Source organism: Gracilinanus agilis, chromosome 3, assembly GCF_016433145.1.
Source record: "Gracilinanus agilis isolate LMUSP501 chromosome 3, AgileGrace, whole genome shotgun sequence".
Classification (NCBI taxonomy): Eukaryota; Metazoa; Chordata; class Mammalia; order Didelphimorphia; family Didelphidae; genus Gracilinanus; species Gracilinanus agilis.
In genome coordinates, this window is record NC_058132.1 from 605,012,876 (window position 1) to 605,030,209 (window position 17,334).

General features: G+C 36.5%; 1 protein-coding gene across 21 annotated transcripts in view; it reads left to right on the forward strand.

Annotated features, from left to right (window-relative positions):
* Positions 1-17,334, forward strand: part of MAP2 (microtubule associated protein 2) — an 89,574-nt gene that overhangs the window by 44,543 nt on the left and 27,697 nt on the right. For 3 of the 21 annotated variants that reach the window (XM_044670702.1, XM_044670705.1, XM_044670706.1), the window contains exons 4-7: positions 3,814-7,611; positions 7,833-8,039; positions 8,234-8,368; positions 13,163-13,224. In XM_044670702.1, the coding sequence (XP_044526637.1) occupies positions 3,814-7,611; positions 7,833-8,039; positions 8,234-8,368; positions 13,163-13,224 (4,202 nt within the window). Of the gene's footprint in view, positions 1-1,343; positions 1,602-3,813; positions 7,612-7,832; positions 8,040-8,233; positions 8,369-13,162; positions 13,225-17,334 lie in introns of all 21 variants that reach the window. The other 18 variants (XM_044670717.1, XM_044670719.1, XM_044670720.1 and 15 more) reach the window with 12 other exon arrangements.

Genomic DNA, 17,334 nt, shown 5'->3' on the forward strand with positions numbered 1-17,334 from the left:
AGACTCAGAAAAGCAAAAATGCCACTTATAGAAAAAAGTACAAAGTAACAATTTTTGTATCAAAATTAAATGTGAAAAAAATCACATTTTATTTCAGCAATTTACACTCAACACAGTGTTCTTAGAACTAAAGGTCATGTAATTTTCCAATATAACTCTCCCATTGAAATTTAATTCAACTTGAAAAATGTTTCACTACAATTACAGATTTTCATTAGTATCAAAATTTCCCAGCCAATTGCTCTTCATATAACCTTCAAATTGTAAATAGAAAAAACAAAAAGAGTAGATCTATTATTTTGTTAGTAAAGGGAATTCTCAGATGAGGAGACTCCCTTTCCCAAAGTAGGTTGAAACCTTCTTTTCCATGTACAGTCATAGAGAATTGTCTAGAGCAGTGATGGGCAAACTACATCTCACGGGCCAGATGCAGGACCCCTGAAATGTTCTATCTGGCCTGGTGACATTATTCCTAATATGACGAATACAATGAGTAGGATACAAACAATGAACTTCAAAAGAGTTGCCTTAGAAACCAACTGGCAGATGAGCATTTCCTTTCCTTTGGCCCCCTCTTTAAAAAGTTTGCCTATCACTGGTCTAGAGCACTGATAAATGACTTGCATAGGAGTCACATAGCGAGTATGTCAGTCAAGTGTTGAACCCAGGTATTCTAGGCTTCGAGGCGGGCTCCCCATTTACTATCCCATGCTGCTTCTTATATCAAAAAATATTGAATAAATGCTAATAAGTATTCATACAGTTTATATTAAAGCAACTAAGGTACTTGATCTCCGTCTTTTATTTCTTCCAAGAAAATTGACTCTAAAAGTTTACTTTGTTAGGGCTCTCTCTCCAAAATTGTTACCAGTTATTATACAGAGACTTCCTACATTGGAAAAAACAGCACATAACTAACAAATGCGGTACTTTTCTGAGTGCATTAATACCACTACATTTCATAATCATCTGTTAACAAGTAGCACCATCTCTTATTTCCAGCAAATATTCAACATATTTTCAACCTATAGCCATAATCTGCTAAGGGAAAATAGAGCAATAAAACTCTTTCAGCTCTTTGTTTTCAAAATAAATGGCATTTCAAGAGATTTAAAAATGCATTATCATTTAAATCAATGTGTGCTATAATATAGCAACTTGTAAAGAATGTATCTTTCATCATAAGATTAATTTGTTCATCCTAAGAATAGAAGAAAATCCACTTGAGGTTGCCATTATGTCATGGAAATGGAGCTGAAAGTGTTAGCTGTGTAAGAGCTCTGTTGAATGTTGTACTGTGCATTGTCTGTAGTCCTGATGTCAACATATTTTTCATCCCTAAGAAGAAGAAACTGTAGAGGGTCCAGTGCCTGAGGAAGTGAAGCATGCTGTTCTTCCTGAAAAAGAGTGGGGCAAAGAGTGTGGGCTTCCTAAGTCCCCAGACCAACTAAAAGGACTCAGTGAGGTCCAAATGGATTCTAGTTCGAAAGCCAAAATAGTTCCTGAAGAAAGTGTTTCCACTGGGGGCCCACTTGAGAAAAATATAAAAGTGGTCCAGGAAGTGTCTCTGGATATAAAAACACCTTTCTCTGCTGGGGAAGGTGTGTCTTCTCTAGGATTTGCATGTGTTTGCCTACAAACAGGCTGTTTTGTAGCTTTATCAAGTTGGCACTTTCCCAAAGCTGTTCCATCTCTTATTCTTCTCATTCTTGTAGTGCTCCAGTTGTTATGCTTAAAGAATATATAGCTTGTATTTGCATTGGTGCCACGTGACCGCATGGTTTCCTGCTGCCGCACCTGATTCCTGATTTTACTTTGCTATGATACAATATGCTTTGCAGCTAAGCTGATAATGTCACCTGAGTGCTTTCCCCCTTCCCCATCTCAGATGTTTGCCAGTCACATTGCTAATATGTGTACACTTTTATTTTATTTTATTTTTTAATTTTTGGTGCAGAGATTCATCTGCTTTTCTTTCAAAAATTAGTTTTGTTGACTTGGACAGTGATACCAGAGGCTTAAACTATAGACGTGTTTTTTGTTTGCAGTGCAGTGTGCTGTATTTTTATGCTTCGGTGCATTCTGGTTTAGTTTTCTTTGAGCTACTGCTGATGCTTCTCATGTCAAATCCCTTCCATTCATTGAAGCTCATCCTTTGGTCATTTCCAAACTTCTTGGGTTTTCATCCATCTGACCTTTACTAGAAGTTCATAAAGTATTTCTTTTCTATTGTTACAACAGGATACACAAATACTTAAGGTAACGATGTTCCAAACACTTTGTTTTTGAGATATGGTTGAATTTTATTCTTTTTCCCCAAACTTTAAAAGTACAGGGTATCACAAAAGTCTTAGTGCAATATTAATCTTAAATAGCTATTCACTAAAGTGTTCTTAGCTGATAGCTATTAAAGTTTCAAACTGCAATAAAACTCTTGGACCATTGTTTAAATTCCATTTGGTCCAACTGGCACATAGACCGAAAGCTACAAGTAGAGCCAGGCACAGTGCTATACACAGTGGCACACACCTTTAGTTAGTCCTTACTCAGCTAAGGATGGTGGATGACTTGAGTTCAGGAATTCTGAAAACAACTAGAGCTAAAACCAATCCAATATCTATGCTAAATCCAGCATGAATATTGTGAACTTTTGAGAGTTGAGATCCTCACTGCTCAATAAAGGCATGAATTAGTCCAGGTCAGAAAAACAGAGCACATTGAAGCTTCCATACTGATCCATTTTGGGATTGGGTCTGTGAATGGATGCTACCATTTCCAACCTGAGTAAGATAAGGAGACTCGATCTCAAAAAACTATAACAAAACAAGCCACAAGTATGATCACCAGTCATCACAGCCACAAGAAATCTATTAAAATAAATGTATTATATTTCCACTTACCCTTTTAGAGGTTCTCAAAAAGCAATGTTTCTTCAGTTTTCAGAATCCAACCATTTGAGCTGATCAAAACCTAAGGCATTTTAGAATTGACATTTAATTTTTCTTGGTTTAAGCACTCAGCTCTTCAGTCTTTATTACTTCTATTTTTAACATTTCATTGAAAGACTGATACGAAGTATTTTAAAATATCCAACAGATGTTGAATCATAAACAAAGTTAAGATTTTTAACAGATGACAAATTAAATTATTCCCATATTTCTTGTCCCACTTTCATGCCATAGCTTATAAATAAGTGGTTAGCAACAATATCAGTTATTTCCTTGTAAATTTGAAGTATAGTCATCTTTGAAGATTCATATCAATGATATATTGCTTAGGTTTTTCTTTTCATTTGGGCACTAAGTCTATTTGAAACCCTTATACTTGAAATAGTCAAAACCCTATCTTGTATGGAAATAATCTGTCTTCTGACTGTAAGTTACTATTTACTTGGTATTGAGAGAACTAATGCAAAAGATTAGCATAAATCAATGCCTTTCTCTATTTAGCCCATAAGGCTGATTCATGCCCTCTATGGCTTGCTATAGGTAAAGACTTTTTTTAAAGTTTTAAAATGTACATCTGGAGGCACACATACTTTTTACTTATCTAAAGCACATTTCTCATACACACCTGAGGGATAAAAAATTCCACAAAGACACAACTACAGGTAGAATCTACACCAGCAATAGTAACATGCAACTTAGTCTTCATTTTCATACTGATTGTTAAATAAATAATGTGCCTGCATGTTTCCATGTATTTTTTTCTTTTTTACCCTTCCATCCATTAATCATGTCAAAGAATGATTTTAAGCTGTTTGCCTAAATGCACTGTGAATGATTTGTTTAAAAAGCAACCCAATTACTTCAGATTTATTTTCAGCCTCGAAGATGGAGTTCCATGAGCAACAGGGAACTGGTCCTCTCACAGCCGAACCCTTAGACAAGAAGGAAAAAGAATCTGGAAAGGAAAGTAAGCCTGCCGAACTGCCTAAACATGATGCCTTAGTTGCCCAGCCAACACAACCTGAGACTGTAGATAAAAAAGACATATATGGCAAAGAAGATGGAAAGGCACCTCTTACCCTATTTGAACAGACTTTCGGGGAAGAGCTAGAATATATGCAACAGAAAAGTGAGCCAAGCTCTGCGGCGCTTGATGTGGGCTTTCCTACAGAGACTGTATTTCAGAAAGAGCAAAAAGACTTGTCCATTGAAGTCCCCAAGGATGAATGGAGTACATATAGTCAATTATCTCCTGTTCCTCTCACACCCATGAGAGAAAACTATGACATTCAAGGAATCCCAAAATGGGATGGGAAAAAACTAGATTCTCCAAAGCCAATTCCCTTTGGAAGTGTGAGCTTTCCTTTACCTTCTGAACCCAAGATTGATTTGTCAGATACCACTACAGATAAATTTGTTTCCGAAGCACTATCCTTAGCACCAGAGACACTGAAACCAGAAGATAAAAAAGCTAAGGAAGAGCCTAGTGGTCCACAGATTGCCAAAGAGATTCCAAAGGAAGAACAAATACATATGGAAAAAACTTCAAAAGCAGGGGAAACAACAGCCTCAATGGAAATTATATCATCGATAGAAACTGACAAAGCAACTGTAGAAAGTCCTGTTCAGAAAATTCCCAGTGTTGGGGAAGAAAAAGATGTAATAAAGCAGGAAAGTGAGCAGAAAAAGGAGCCTAGCACATTCAATGGACAGAAGTCTACTTTATTTGATAGTGAACTTCATCCAAAACCAGAAGAGAAAAACATTATTCCTGAAAAGAAAATGATGCCAAAAGAAGGCGAACCGCAGAAGATATTAGATGAAGAGATGGGCATAATTAGTGTTTCGACAGAGAAAACATTCCAAAAGGAAGACAAGAAAGACCAAAAAACTGATTTAAGACATGATTCATTCCCTGAAGGCTTAGAGCAAACCCTCTCAGGTGCTGCCACAACTTCAAAAATGCTGGACAAGGCCTCTGATGAACTTGATCTCCTCAGTGAAAAGAGCACAACAAAGGAACTGTTTCGAGAGGAGATTGTGGACAAAGATCTTGAGGCCCATAGGACGGGAGTTGCAGCATCTCTTGACTATGACAGGCACCTGGATGAAGACAAATCTGGAATGTCAAAGTACTTTGAAACCTCTACATTGAAAGAAGAACCCACAAAAAGTATCCAGTCTGGCAGTGATTACTATGAATTGAGTGATACAAAAGAAAGCTATGAATCCTATGATACCATTTCACCTATACATAAAGGTTCTGAAAAGGAATTTTACCCAGGAAAGGAGCAACAATCTGCTCCCATTTTAGAAGGGGGATACAGTACCCTTGCACAGAGCTATCCAGCTGACCTCCCTGAAGAACCTAGCTCGCCCCAAGAAAGGATGTTCACCATTGATCCAAAAGTTTACGGAGAAAAAAGAGACCTCCACAGCAAAAATAAGGATGATTTGACACTAAGCCGGAGTTTAGGACTTGGTGGTAGATCTGCCATAGAACAAAGAAGCATGTCAATCAATTTACCCATGTCTTGCCTGGATTCCATCGCACTTGGGTTTAACTTTGGCCGGGGACATGATCTCTCTCCACTGGCTTCTGATATTCTAACTAATACCAGTGGAAGCATGGATGAAGGGGACGATTACCTTCCAGCCACAACTCCTGCCCTTGAGAAAGCTCCTTGTTTTCCAATAGAAAGCAAAGAGGAAGAAGAACAATTGGAGGAAGAGAAAGTGACCCGAGCAGAAAATATCCAGGTAGAATCATTGTGTGAGTCACCTTTCTTGGCCAAAGATTATTATAAAAATGGGTCTGTGATGGCCCCTGACTTGCCTGAAATGCTGGATCTAGCAGGCACAAGGTCCAGGCTAGCCTCCGTAAGTGCAGATGCTGAGGTGGCAAGAAGGAAATCAGTACCGTCAGAGACAGTAGTTGAAGAGAGCAGTACCGGCTTGCCTGCTGTCACTGATGAAAATCATGTTGCTGCAAAAGCAGACAGTCAACTTGAGGATCTAGGTTACTGTGTTTTCAATAAATATACAGTTCCTCTACCATCACCTGTCCAAGACAGTGAGAATTTGTCAGGTGAAAGTGGCTCTTTCTATGACAGCTCTGATGACAAGATCAGAAGAGATTTGGCTGCAGATCTCTCTTTGATTGAAGTGAAATTGGCAGCAGCTGGACGAGTTAAAGAAGACTTTAGTAGTGAGGGAGAACTATCCCAGGGCATCTCTGGTGATAAGTCAGGTCTTGGTAGAGAATTTGATCATGAAAGAAAGAGTAATGACAAATTGGATACTGTGCTAGAAAAGAGTGAAGAACATATTGAATCCAAAGAAACATTGCTTCTGAAAGAAAAAGAACAACCCATAAAAGTAGCAGAGGGAGTGGATAAAGTTGAAGCATTTGGAACAGGAATGACCTTTGAACAAGTATTTGGGAAAGAGCCCATCAAGCCAAAAGATGCTTCTATTTTCATGAGTGAAAAGGCAGAAAAGAGCCTTAGTTCAGTGCCAGAGGTGGCTGAGGCAGAACCATCACCAAAAGCAGAGCATGTATTGGATGTTGGTGCCAAGAAAGTTGAGCAGAGTCAGCCCGATGCAAATATCAGTGACTTTGGGCAGGCTGCTTCAGGACTGAGAGTAGATACTGAGAAAGGAACAGAACCTTGTACACAGGCTGCTCAAGAGGACAGGACCCATTTAGCCAAACCCCCAGACGCAGCCATATTTCCAAGTACTGAACCCAGCCACCTGAAAGAGAGTAGCAAGGTTTCTGAGACAGAGGTCAAAGAAAAAGTGGCCAAGCCTGACCTGGTACACCAGGAAGCAGTAGATAAAGAGGAATCCTATGAGTCAAGTGGGGAACATGACCACACTCCAGAGAGTCTGACTATGGAGTCCTTGAAACCTGATGAGGGCAAGAAAGAAGTGACTCCAGAAGTAACTGTTTTGCAGGAAGATATCACAATCAAATTGCCAGCAGAAGAACCTCCAGCAATAAGTGATTCAAAGAGTTATGGAGAGCAGCCTGAAGGAACTGAAATCCAGATGGAACCTGATCAGCAGCCAAAAGAAGCAGTCAAGGAAACCCCAGACATCTCCATCACTCCCTCAGAAGTCATCGAACCATTGCTGCAAGGGATTGTATCTGAACCAGAGGAGGTTCCAAAGGAAGAAGAAGAAGAAATAGAAGCTCGAGGAGAATATGATAAACAACTTTTCCGCTCAGAAACTCTCCAGATAACAGACTTGAGTGTTCCAGCTGTCAAAGAGGAATTGGTAGAGTTGGGTGCAGCTGAAATGCCTGAGTACAAGGGAGTAATTGAGTCAGTGGTGACCATTGAAGATGACTTCATCACCGTAGTGCAAACCACAACAGACGAAGGGGAAACCGGTTCCCACAGTGTACGTTTTGCTGCCCTAGAGCAATCAGAGGTGGAAAGGAGGTCCTCTCCTCCTGAAGAAGAACCACAGATAGAAGAATCTGCAGAAGCCCTTGAAGAACCCAAAGAAGGCTCCCCTGAGGCCCCTGCTTCCCCAGAAAAGGAAGAAGTTGGCTTTTCCGAATACAAGACAGAAACATATGATGATTACAAAGATGAAACAACCATTGATGACTCCATCATGGATGCTGACAGCCTCTGGGTGGATACTCAAGGTGTGCATTATCCTTTTTTTTTCTCTCTTGCTACCTAACAAAATTTAATAGCCTAATGGACAAAAGTTATTAATGTCCAGTGTCCCAAATAGTTATAAATACCCTAACATTTTAAAGTATCCCTATATTTTATTGTTTTCAACCCCAAGGACCTTTGATGTCCATTACTAATTTCTGATGTTGCTGTTGTTTTGTTGTTATAATTTCCTTTAATCCCACAGATGATGATAGAAGCATCATGACAGAGCAGTTAGAGACTGTTCCTAAAGAAGAGAAAGCAGAGAAGGAAGTTCGGAGACCATCTCTCGATAAACATAGGAAAGAAAAACCTTTTAAAACTGGGAGAGGCAGAATTTCCACTCCTGAAAGGAAAATAGCTAAAAAGGAACCTAGCACAGTCTCCAGAGATGAAGTGAGAAGGAAAAAAGGTTCATTTAAAAATCATTATTGTTTCTTTTATATATATATACATATATACATATATATGCCAAGTACTTCAAGGTTACTGTTTTGTGACCAATACCTTAACTGTGGTAACTTTAATAACATCAAATTTTATACAGTTTTATTCAACTTGTTCATTTTTTCCTGATTGTGTGCTTTTGTGTTTTCTTATCCATAGCAGTTTATAAGAAGGCTGAACTTGGTAAAAAAACAGAGGTTCAGGCCCACTCTCCCTCCAGGAAAATCATTTTAAAACCTGCTATCAAATATACTAGACCAACTCATCTCTCCTGTGTTAAGCGGAAAACGACAGGTGACTGTGTTCAATTCTGCAATGTGGCTGGCAAACATAGACACCTATCTTTTTTTTTAATCCCATTGCCTTAGCAGCTTCTTCATCTTATTTTTTTTCTTCTGAGATCTTCCAGTGTCATAAACAATATTGCTATTAAGCTTATTGTATCATTGTTTTCTTTTGTTTTCCCCCAGACAGAAGTCATTATCACATATATGCTTGTCATGCTCAGACATATCAGTGCGTGAGTGTATCCTGGCATTGCATTTTAGTGTCATGTTGTACCGATCTTGCTTTCCATTCTCTGTGTTCTGGTGGGGAAATGGTGATAACTTTTACCATAATGTACATCTCCATTATTTTGAGTTTTTTTTTCTCCTCATGCCTTAAACCATATGTATTTCTCATATTTATACATCAACACTGCCAAATCTGTTACTGATGTTGATGAACTTCATTAAAACCACCAAATGAATCTGAGGGTTTATTAAATGAAAGAGGAAGAGAAAAATGATGGTAAATTTAAGTGGCACAATGTGATTTTCAAAATGCTTTTGCTTGGGAGGGAAAGAAAATGGAAGGAATTTTGTAATCAATCGCAGCAGATTTCATTTCTCAGCAATCCAAAATTAGCAAGACTTGCCATCCAAGAGCACTACATTTTCTTTGCTGACATTTTGATATCAAGATAAAGAAATGTGATGGGCCTACCAAGGGAAATTTACCTGCATAGTCAGCGCATACAACTCTAAGATAAAACTTATTTTCCATGGCTTTCTGAGCCTCTGAAACCTATCTATTTCACTACCTTCTTTTTTGTCATTATTTTGTGATATACCATAGTCTATATATCACTGAGTCTTGCAATGCTAGGGGAAGAAATGTCATGCAGCAATAATAGTAGATTCCATACAATTCCCTGGATCCCAAAGCAGAATTTGTATCATAGGTGAACTATAGATGTATGATGATGCTACTCTATCTAATTTTGTATTGTACTTAATCATTTTAACTTTCATTAGCTGGCAGGCATGTATGAGATACCAGATGTCCAAAGCAATTAAAAAAGAATTCCCTTTCCTTTCATTCCAAACCCCATATACCCCTCTATAAACCTTTAGAGGGTTTTTCTCTGAAGGTTTATAACAACTCAAATAATGACATAGGAGTCTACGAATCTGTTTGATTATAAGGTTTCTTTGACATCCTCTAAAGTACAAAATATTAAACTTTTTTTTTTCTATAGGAATTCGCTTCCTTTAAGGCCTTCTATATCTATATCCTTCTATATATTTGGGAAATGAGTGCTTATAAATTACATATGGACCCCTGATGGTAAAGCTTTATAATTTGAGGCTTCCATATTGTATGGACTATGCTGAATTGGGAGCTAGATGTATCCTTAGCAATAATGTATCATTAAATTATCTTTTTAGGTTTTCAGCATCTTCCAGTTTGGCATATGTCTTCTAGTTAAATATATGGATGGCTAGATTGAATCACCTGGGCCTGACTTGAGAATCTATAACATATAAGTCTCAATTTGCAGCTTTATACATGTACAATTATATCAGAATTCAGCAGAGAAGTTTGCATAGTGAGTTTTTTTTGTTTGCTCTCTCTAGAAGTGAGAAGTAGCCATTCTCATATACCCCTAAGTTTTTAAAAGCCTAAAAGATGCCCAAGAAAGAAATGAGATACTAGTTTTGCCTCATGTTTAGTATTTGTTTTATGTGATGTATTATGCACTAAGTCATTATCTGTCATTTTCTCTGTACATTAAATGATTGGGTTTTGAAAAGAATGTGTAGAAGTGTCAAGTAGAGAGTTAACTCAGATTTTTTGCATTGTCATGCCAGAAGGAGGCTAAATTCTCCACTAATCTAAAAAGAGTGAAAAACATTGTGGTATCTGATCACAGTTTTAGGAACATTTCCTTCCTCAAAGTAGAAAGACAAAAACCACTAGTTTCCCTAGTCAGACATTATTTATAGTTTAAAGAGAAATATTTAAGATTTAGTGGAGAGAAAGATTGTGATTTAGCTCTTCCTTAGGCAGAAGAGTTTTTATTCTGTTCCGTGTAGTTACACACTCAACATTTTGAGGACCAAGATTTTTGTAGTATTGGTGGGAAAACATGAAACTACAAACCGGAGAAACAGTTCTTTCATGAAACAGTAGAAAACTGAAGTCACTGATGTAAAGCAACTGCAATATATAGCAATATATAAATAGATAGCATTTGCAATAAAACTTAAGAGCAAAATTTGTCGTTCAATTTTGTAAAATGTATTTTAAAAGTCATATATTGGATAATTTAGAAACATCTTTTGTCCTACAAAAATTAGCATTTATTATTTTAATATTTAGATGGATTCATGATCCATTTATATGTGGGGAAGCCCAACCCCCTTCCTCCTTATCATCTGTTATGTTTGGCCATGTCTTTTGGTAAATCCTTTCAAGCGGAGCTGCCCAAAGTAATAGAAACCTTCCTCTGGTTCTTTTAATATTTTGTGGATACCTGGGCAACTTTTAGATTATCCAGTTATTTTTCATCTTCATAGATACACACAATGTGGACACCCTTTTTCAAGCAAAATTTATCTAAGATTCATTAATATAAAATCTAGGAAACCAAAACATAAAAGAAGGAAAGTACTTTTTTGCCCTTTGGAATAGTTAATCTATAGGTTCTTGGATCTTCCAACAAAAAGAACTCTTATTCTAACTTGATAATTTTGTCAGTAATCAATAATTCTATGTTAAAAATTACAAATTGTGAAACAACCATTAGCAGATGAGTAAGAAGCATGGAAATATATATATTTAAATTAAGCCTTTCTACCTTATGAAAGAGGAAAGAGAAATAAGAGGAGCAAGCTCATTTGGGAGAAAGAGGAAATGATTATAAGAAAATTTGTTTCATCATCTGAAGCAGCTATCCCAGGGTCTATGTTACCATCTACTAGTATGAACCTGTAAGATACTACTACCATTGTTACTAATGTCCTAAACATCACAGAGAATAGAATGTACAATTTATTACATTCTGAAAGAATGTATAAGTAATCACCTCATATTATTCTGTGACCCCGGCATTAAATCTGTTTGTTTAGTCATTGTTGTTGTTATTCTTGTTATTGCTACTGGATTCAGAGAGAGAGCTCAAGGGTCATTTTATTTTAATTTCTATCATAGCCACAATGAATTGATTAAAGGGTCATTTAATGCATGTGAATTTGTGGGATCAGGTAAGTTATCAACAGAAAGTATCTCTTATAAAATTGTATAAGAGGATGAAGTTAAAAAACCAAAGAGACATACAACACTAGCAAAAAAAAAAAATAAACAGCAGTAACAGATGTGGTCATAACAACGCAGGGAGTGCATGTTTAGAACACATCCTGCTTTACATCCTGAACTTTAAAAATGTCTCTCTCCTTTTTTCTTCTTTCTAAGTTATCCCTATCCCTTTACCCCCTTCTTTTTGGACATTTCAAGTCAAGCAAAATGTTTTATGTGTACATATATACAAATATTAGGAACTGAAGGGCTGAGGAAGGCCTGGGGTAAGCTAACATTGACAGGTTTGATGGGAAGTGACAAAGATTTCTGAGGACATGGACCTTACAGATCCAGAAAAAGAGCTGAGGATCTTTTAATGAGTCCCCATGGTATGGATTATTATTTTTAAATCTTTTAAGCTGTTTCTTGTTTGATACCATCACAATGAAAACAAAATCTCTGAGTAAATAAACATTTGAAACAGAGCATAAATCTTGGGTTGTATAGGAATTAAAGGATCCCAACTTTTCATAAAGTCTGATGACTGAGGCCAGAAACTGGTTTGAGAAATTTAAACAAAGCATGCTTAAGAGGTCTGGATGAGCACTGAAGACCTGTGTTCTAATCTATTACTAACTAATGTGATACTAATTATCTAATAGAACCCCTTCATTTAGAGATGAAAAAAGTAAAGTTCAAGTAGAATAAGTGATTTGACCAAGGGAATAAATGGAAAGGTCAGAATTGGGTTCTTTTCATTCCTAACACTATGATTTTAATAACACTAAATTTGGTACTCCCTCTTTCTTTTTTATTGATCTAAAGTTCTTAGAGATCACTTAGGGCTTTAAGAGAAGGGGGCATTTATAGTAAATAAAACCTTTGGAGTAAAAAGACTGGATGGATTTTTTTTTACTTCCAAGCCACAGAATTGGAAACCTAGGACAAATATTAGAAAGGATTGGGAGAGTAGGGAACCTTAATAAGTAGATAAATTTGGGCTATATAAAACTGGAGCAAAGAATATGGGACTGCTTCTCCTGAGGCCTTAGTTGTCAACCTAAACTAGTAGTGCTAGTAGCAGTTAGCAGTAGCATTAGCAGTAGTAGTAGTAGTGGTAGTAACAGCAGAAACAGCAGCACCTACATCCTAGATTTGTTATTAGGATAAAATAAGATGCTACTTTCAACGTACTATACAAGTTTCGTCTCATTTTATCCTCGTAACAAATCTGGGACATAGATGCTATTATTATCCCTATTTTATAGATGAGGAAACTGAGGCAAATAAAGGTTAAGGATCTGGCCCAGATCACACAGCCAGTAAGTGTTTGAGGCTGGATTTGAAGTCAGGTCTTCCTGACTCCAGGGCCAGGGCTCTTCCCACTATGCCACCTATGGTTTATAAAGCCCAATAAACAAAGTTTCATTGTGCCCTTCTTTATGGACATAATCAGTTGTACTAGAAGTATTATTTAAATGTTTTCATGACTTTTAACCATCATTATTATTATTGGTCCAACAGCGGCAGGTGGAGAAACAAACCAGGCTTCTGGTATATTTAAACAAGGAAAGGACAAATTCTCAGTGAGTAAAATAATTTTATCCTTCTTCTTGATTTGAATTTCACTTCTGTATTCCTTGAGACATTTTGATTATTTAATTGCAGCATTATCTGTAATTTATGTCTTTTGCTTGAAATGTAATCTTAAATCATTTAAATAAAACTTATTTTCTGTTGCTCCTTTACATTCACAGCCTTGTCAAAGATGTAAGTACTAAGTGATACATGTATAAACATCTTTAGCGTTATCTATTTTAGATAAAGTGAGGGAGAGTTTTGCAAATATCAACTTGACATGTGGGAAAAAGAAGTATTCTAAGTCAGATAAATCCCAAGGTCATGTTTTGAGCACCAAGTATCTAACACCTAATTTAACCAAATAATTTCTCCCTTTAATTTCCATTATTCAGATATAATCTTAAACTGAACTAGTAGGACTGACAAACTAGCATGAAAGATGCATATAATATAGTTATACCTGGCATGGCCATTTGGCTAAGAATGGGCACCTTGATTTCCTAATTCGATATTATTAGAAGACATTGAAAACAAATATACTAAGGACCCATTTCAACTGTACCTAATAACGTACAGTCAAAGGGCCAAGTTCTTTTGTGGGTGGAAGAAAAAGCTGTCTTGTGATTGGGTTAAACAATCATAGCATTTCAGAATAGAGTCACAAATATCTACCACCATCTTTTTGGTGGTTTCCACTTTTTGAGTTTCCAGACCCAATCAGTTATGATATATATAGATTTTATATTTTCTGTAGTCCTTAAAACCATCAGAATTTTTTTGAAGCAAGGCTCATATATAAATATATAAAGGAATTGTGATTCATCATCTTCAGGGGAGGGAACTACAAAAGAAAAAAAAAGGCAAAACAACCCCTGCTCTCAAGGAACTTACATTTTTTTTTCTGAGTCCTAGGGATATTCCTGAAATAACATAGAAGTTAAGTGACTTGCCTAAGGTTATACAAGTAGTGTCAAGCAGGTTTTGAACACAAGTCTTCCTAATTCCAAACCTAGAAATGTCTCTTTTATTTTTCTATGTTCTGTTTTTTTTAAAGGAATATCTTCTTTAACATTAAAAACATGTTTTTACTTGGGAAATTTTAGTTAACTGATATAATTTATTTCATTTATTCTCACATTAGAAATCTTCATTTAAGGCATGGTTGAATGATATGTTGGTTTATTCAGATATATTTCATAAGAATGTGGTTAATAGTGTTTTTATGCTTTGATAAACATAAGGCCTTATATGATTACATTTAGTCCCAATGATAAGTATCTCAATTCTTCCGTTTTCTGATTGATGCATAAGGCAGTAACATCAGGTAGAAAGTTAAAATGAACTTCGTGTCATGGTGTCATGAGAACATCATGTCGACAATGACATTTGTTCTGAATACCCTATTTTTATCTCTGATTTCTCCCAATTCCCAGCCTTACCCCACCAATTTCCACTGGACCTTTGTTAGTAGTTGTGACCCCTAGGATCCTTTCTTTTATTCACATTTTCCAGATTTATGGCAGGAATGGTCATCCTCTGGCACTGAAGACAATGTCAACACTGTATTTTTCTAAACCACACTTTTGATTATGTGTGGGAACAGCCAAATAGGGTGACTTGTGCTGACCCACTTAGACTTCCCACACATGCTTCCGTGGGCTGTAGGAGGAGAAGAGACAGTGTCCAAACTGTAAGTGTTCGTTGGCTTATGGTAGTATCAGCAGAGGACAAAACTAGAAATGAGACCTAAGTACCAGTCATCACTTTGGCTAAGTGAAAGTATTACTGGCATTTTTGTGGAGAGAATGTATCATTCTTTTGCATTCTTATATTTTTAATAATATCCTAAGAGAGATGTCCTTCTGGCCTTAGGTCCTTTCCTGAACTTCTACATCTGATGCATCAATATAGGCATGGACTGCCCAAGGATTCCTGCCCCTTTAATATTAGCCTTGGGATTTAAATGCAGTTTCTTTAGTGCTTACTTTAATCCTAAAAATCATAGACAACACTTTCAGTGTTCTCTGTATTTCATAAATATTCCCAAAGGAATCTGTAAATACTTCCTTGAATGTTGGAATGCAATTGCTATCCGTATGTTTCTACCGTATGGCTTCCTTTTTTCTCCATTGAACATTATCAATATTGTGTTTTAAGGTGAAATCGCTTGTTTTTAAGCATATAATCAGAGTGTTAGGGATATAATAGACTCTGGAGAAAATAAACATGTTAGCAAAATTGCTGATACTTAGGCAGTGCTTAAAAACAATGAAGCACTCTAATGCATTAGTTCCTTTGATTCTCACAATAATCCTGTAAGACAGGTGGTGAGGTTCAGCGTAATTATCAGTATTTTGTATATAATAAAACTGAGAGTAAGGAAGGTACGATGCCACATGGAGAGGAAAGGAATATTGGATATGAAGTCAGGAAAAGTTGGATTCCAATCTTTTGTCTAATATCTGTTAGTTATGTGGCAACAAGTCACCTCTCTGAGCCTGAATTTTTATCTGTAAAATGGAGATGATAATACTTACCTCACACAGTTGTGTGAGGGTCAAATTTATAAATGGTTTGGAAATTCCACAAATAACTGTATAAATGTCAGCTGCTGCTACCATCATCAATATCACTATNTGTTAGCAAAATTGCTGATACTTAGGCAGTGCTTAAAAACAATGAAGCACTCTAATGCATTAGTTCCTTTGATTCTCACAATAATCCTGTAAGATAGGTGGTGAGGTTCAGCGTAATTATCAGTATTTTGTATATAATAAAACTGAGGGTAAGGAAGGTACGATGCCACATGGAGAGGAAAGGAATATTGGATATGAAGTCAGGAAAAGTTGGATTCCAATCTTTTGTCTAATATCTGTTAGTTATGTGGCAACAAGTCAGTTATTTACCTCTCTGAGCCTGAATTTTTATCTGTAAAATGGAGATGATAATACTTACCTCACACAGTTGTGTGAGGGTCAAATTTATAAATGGTTTGGAAATTCCACAAATAACTGTATAAATGTCAGCTGCTGCTACCATCATCAATATCACTATTATTATTATTATTATTATTATTATTATTATTATTATTATTAGCTTCTCCTAGAGACATCATCCCCTCTCAAGATCCTCAGAGGTTCCAGTATTCATATTAAAAGAATCTTCAAAACCCTACCTAAAAATGTCTCCACTGCTTTAACTTCTTTAACTTCCATGTCTGGCTCAAAACATCTAGATACCCTCTGGCCATATCTGGAACCCCTACATCACTTGACAACTTCACCACTTACAAATTCTTATACTTGGAAATATCCCCATCTTTTATCCTCCCTCCCTCCATTAACCCTACTCTCTATGTCTCCTCATTCTAACTTATTTACTTTTTCATCCCAGAACCCCATACTTTAATCGTTTTCTAGTCATCACCCTAAGTTTCATTATCCCTTTGACTTCTTTGTTCCCATCATGTGAGTTCTCTATACCAACTAACTGCTATTGATTTTCTTTTCTTTTGATCCCAGGCTGTTAAGCATTGCTGGAAACAGGCTGAAAATCAAACAAATTTTGTTCACTATCAATTTATGCTACATGACTGTGGCTTCACTGTTGCTTAGCAACCCATTTGTTCTACTATTTATTCATTTCCCTATCTCATTTCCTGTAGCAAATGGTCAACATTTTTTCCTACTCTCAGCCGTTTCTCCATGCTACCTTCATTCTGTCTGTTTAATATAGAAACAAGGAGAATTATCTCGACTTCTCCCATCTTTATTTTACCTTTTTAACTTACGTTTAATTTTCTAAATTTCATCACCTATTCTTTTCTCCTTCCATTGCTATCTAGGAGGAAGAAATGGACTTAATTATTTTCAAGGCTAATAACTATGCCTTTAATCCCAATTAAGTGACATAGAGGACAAGATCAAGAATCAGGAAAACCTGAATCCAAATACAGGTTCTGACACTTATTAGCTGTGTGATCCTAGCAAGTCACTTCACCTCTGTCTGCCTCTATTTCCTCATCCGTAAAAGGATGATCAAATAAATTAATATTTGCAAAGTACAAGCACAGTATCTGGCACATAGTATACCTTTAATAAATGCTTGCTTATTTC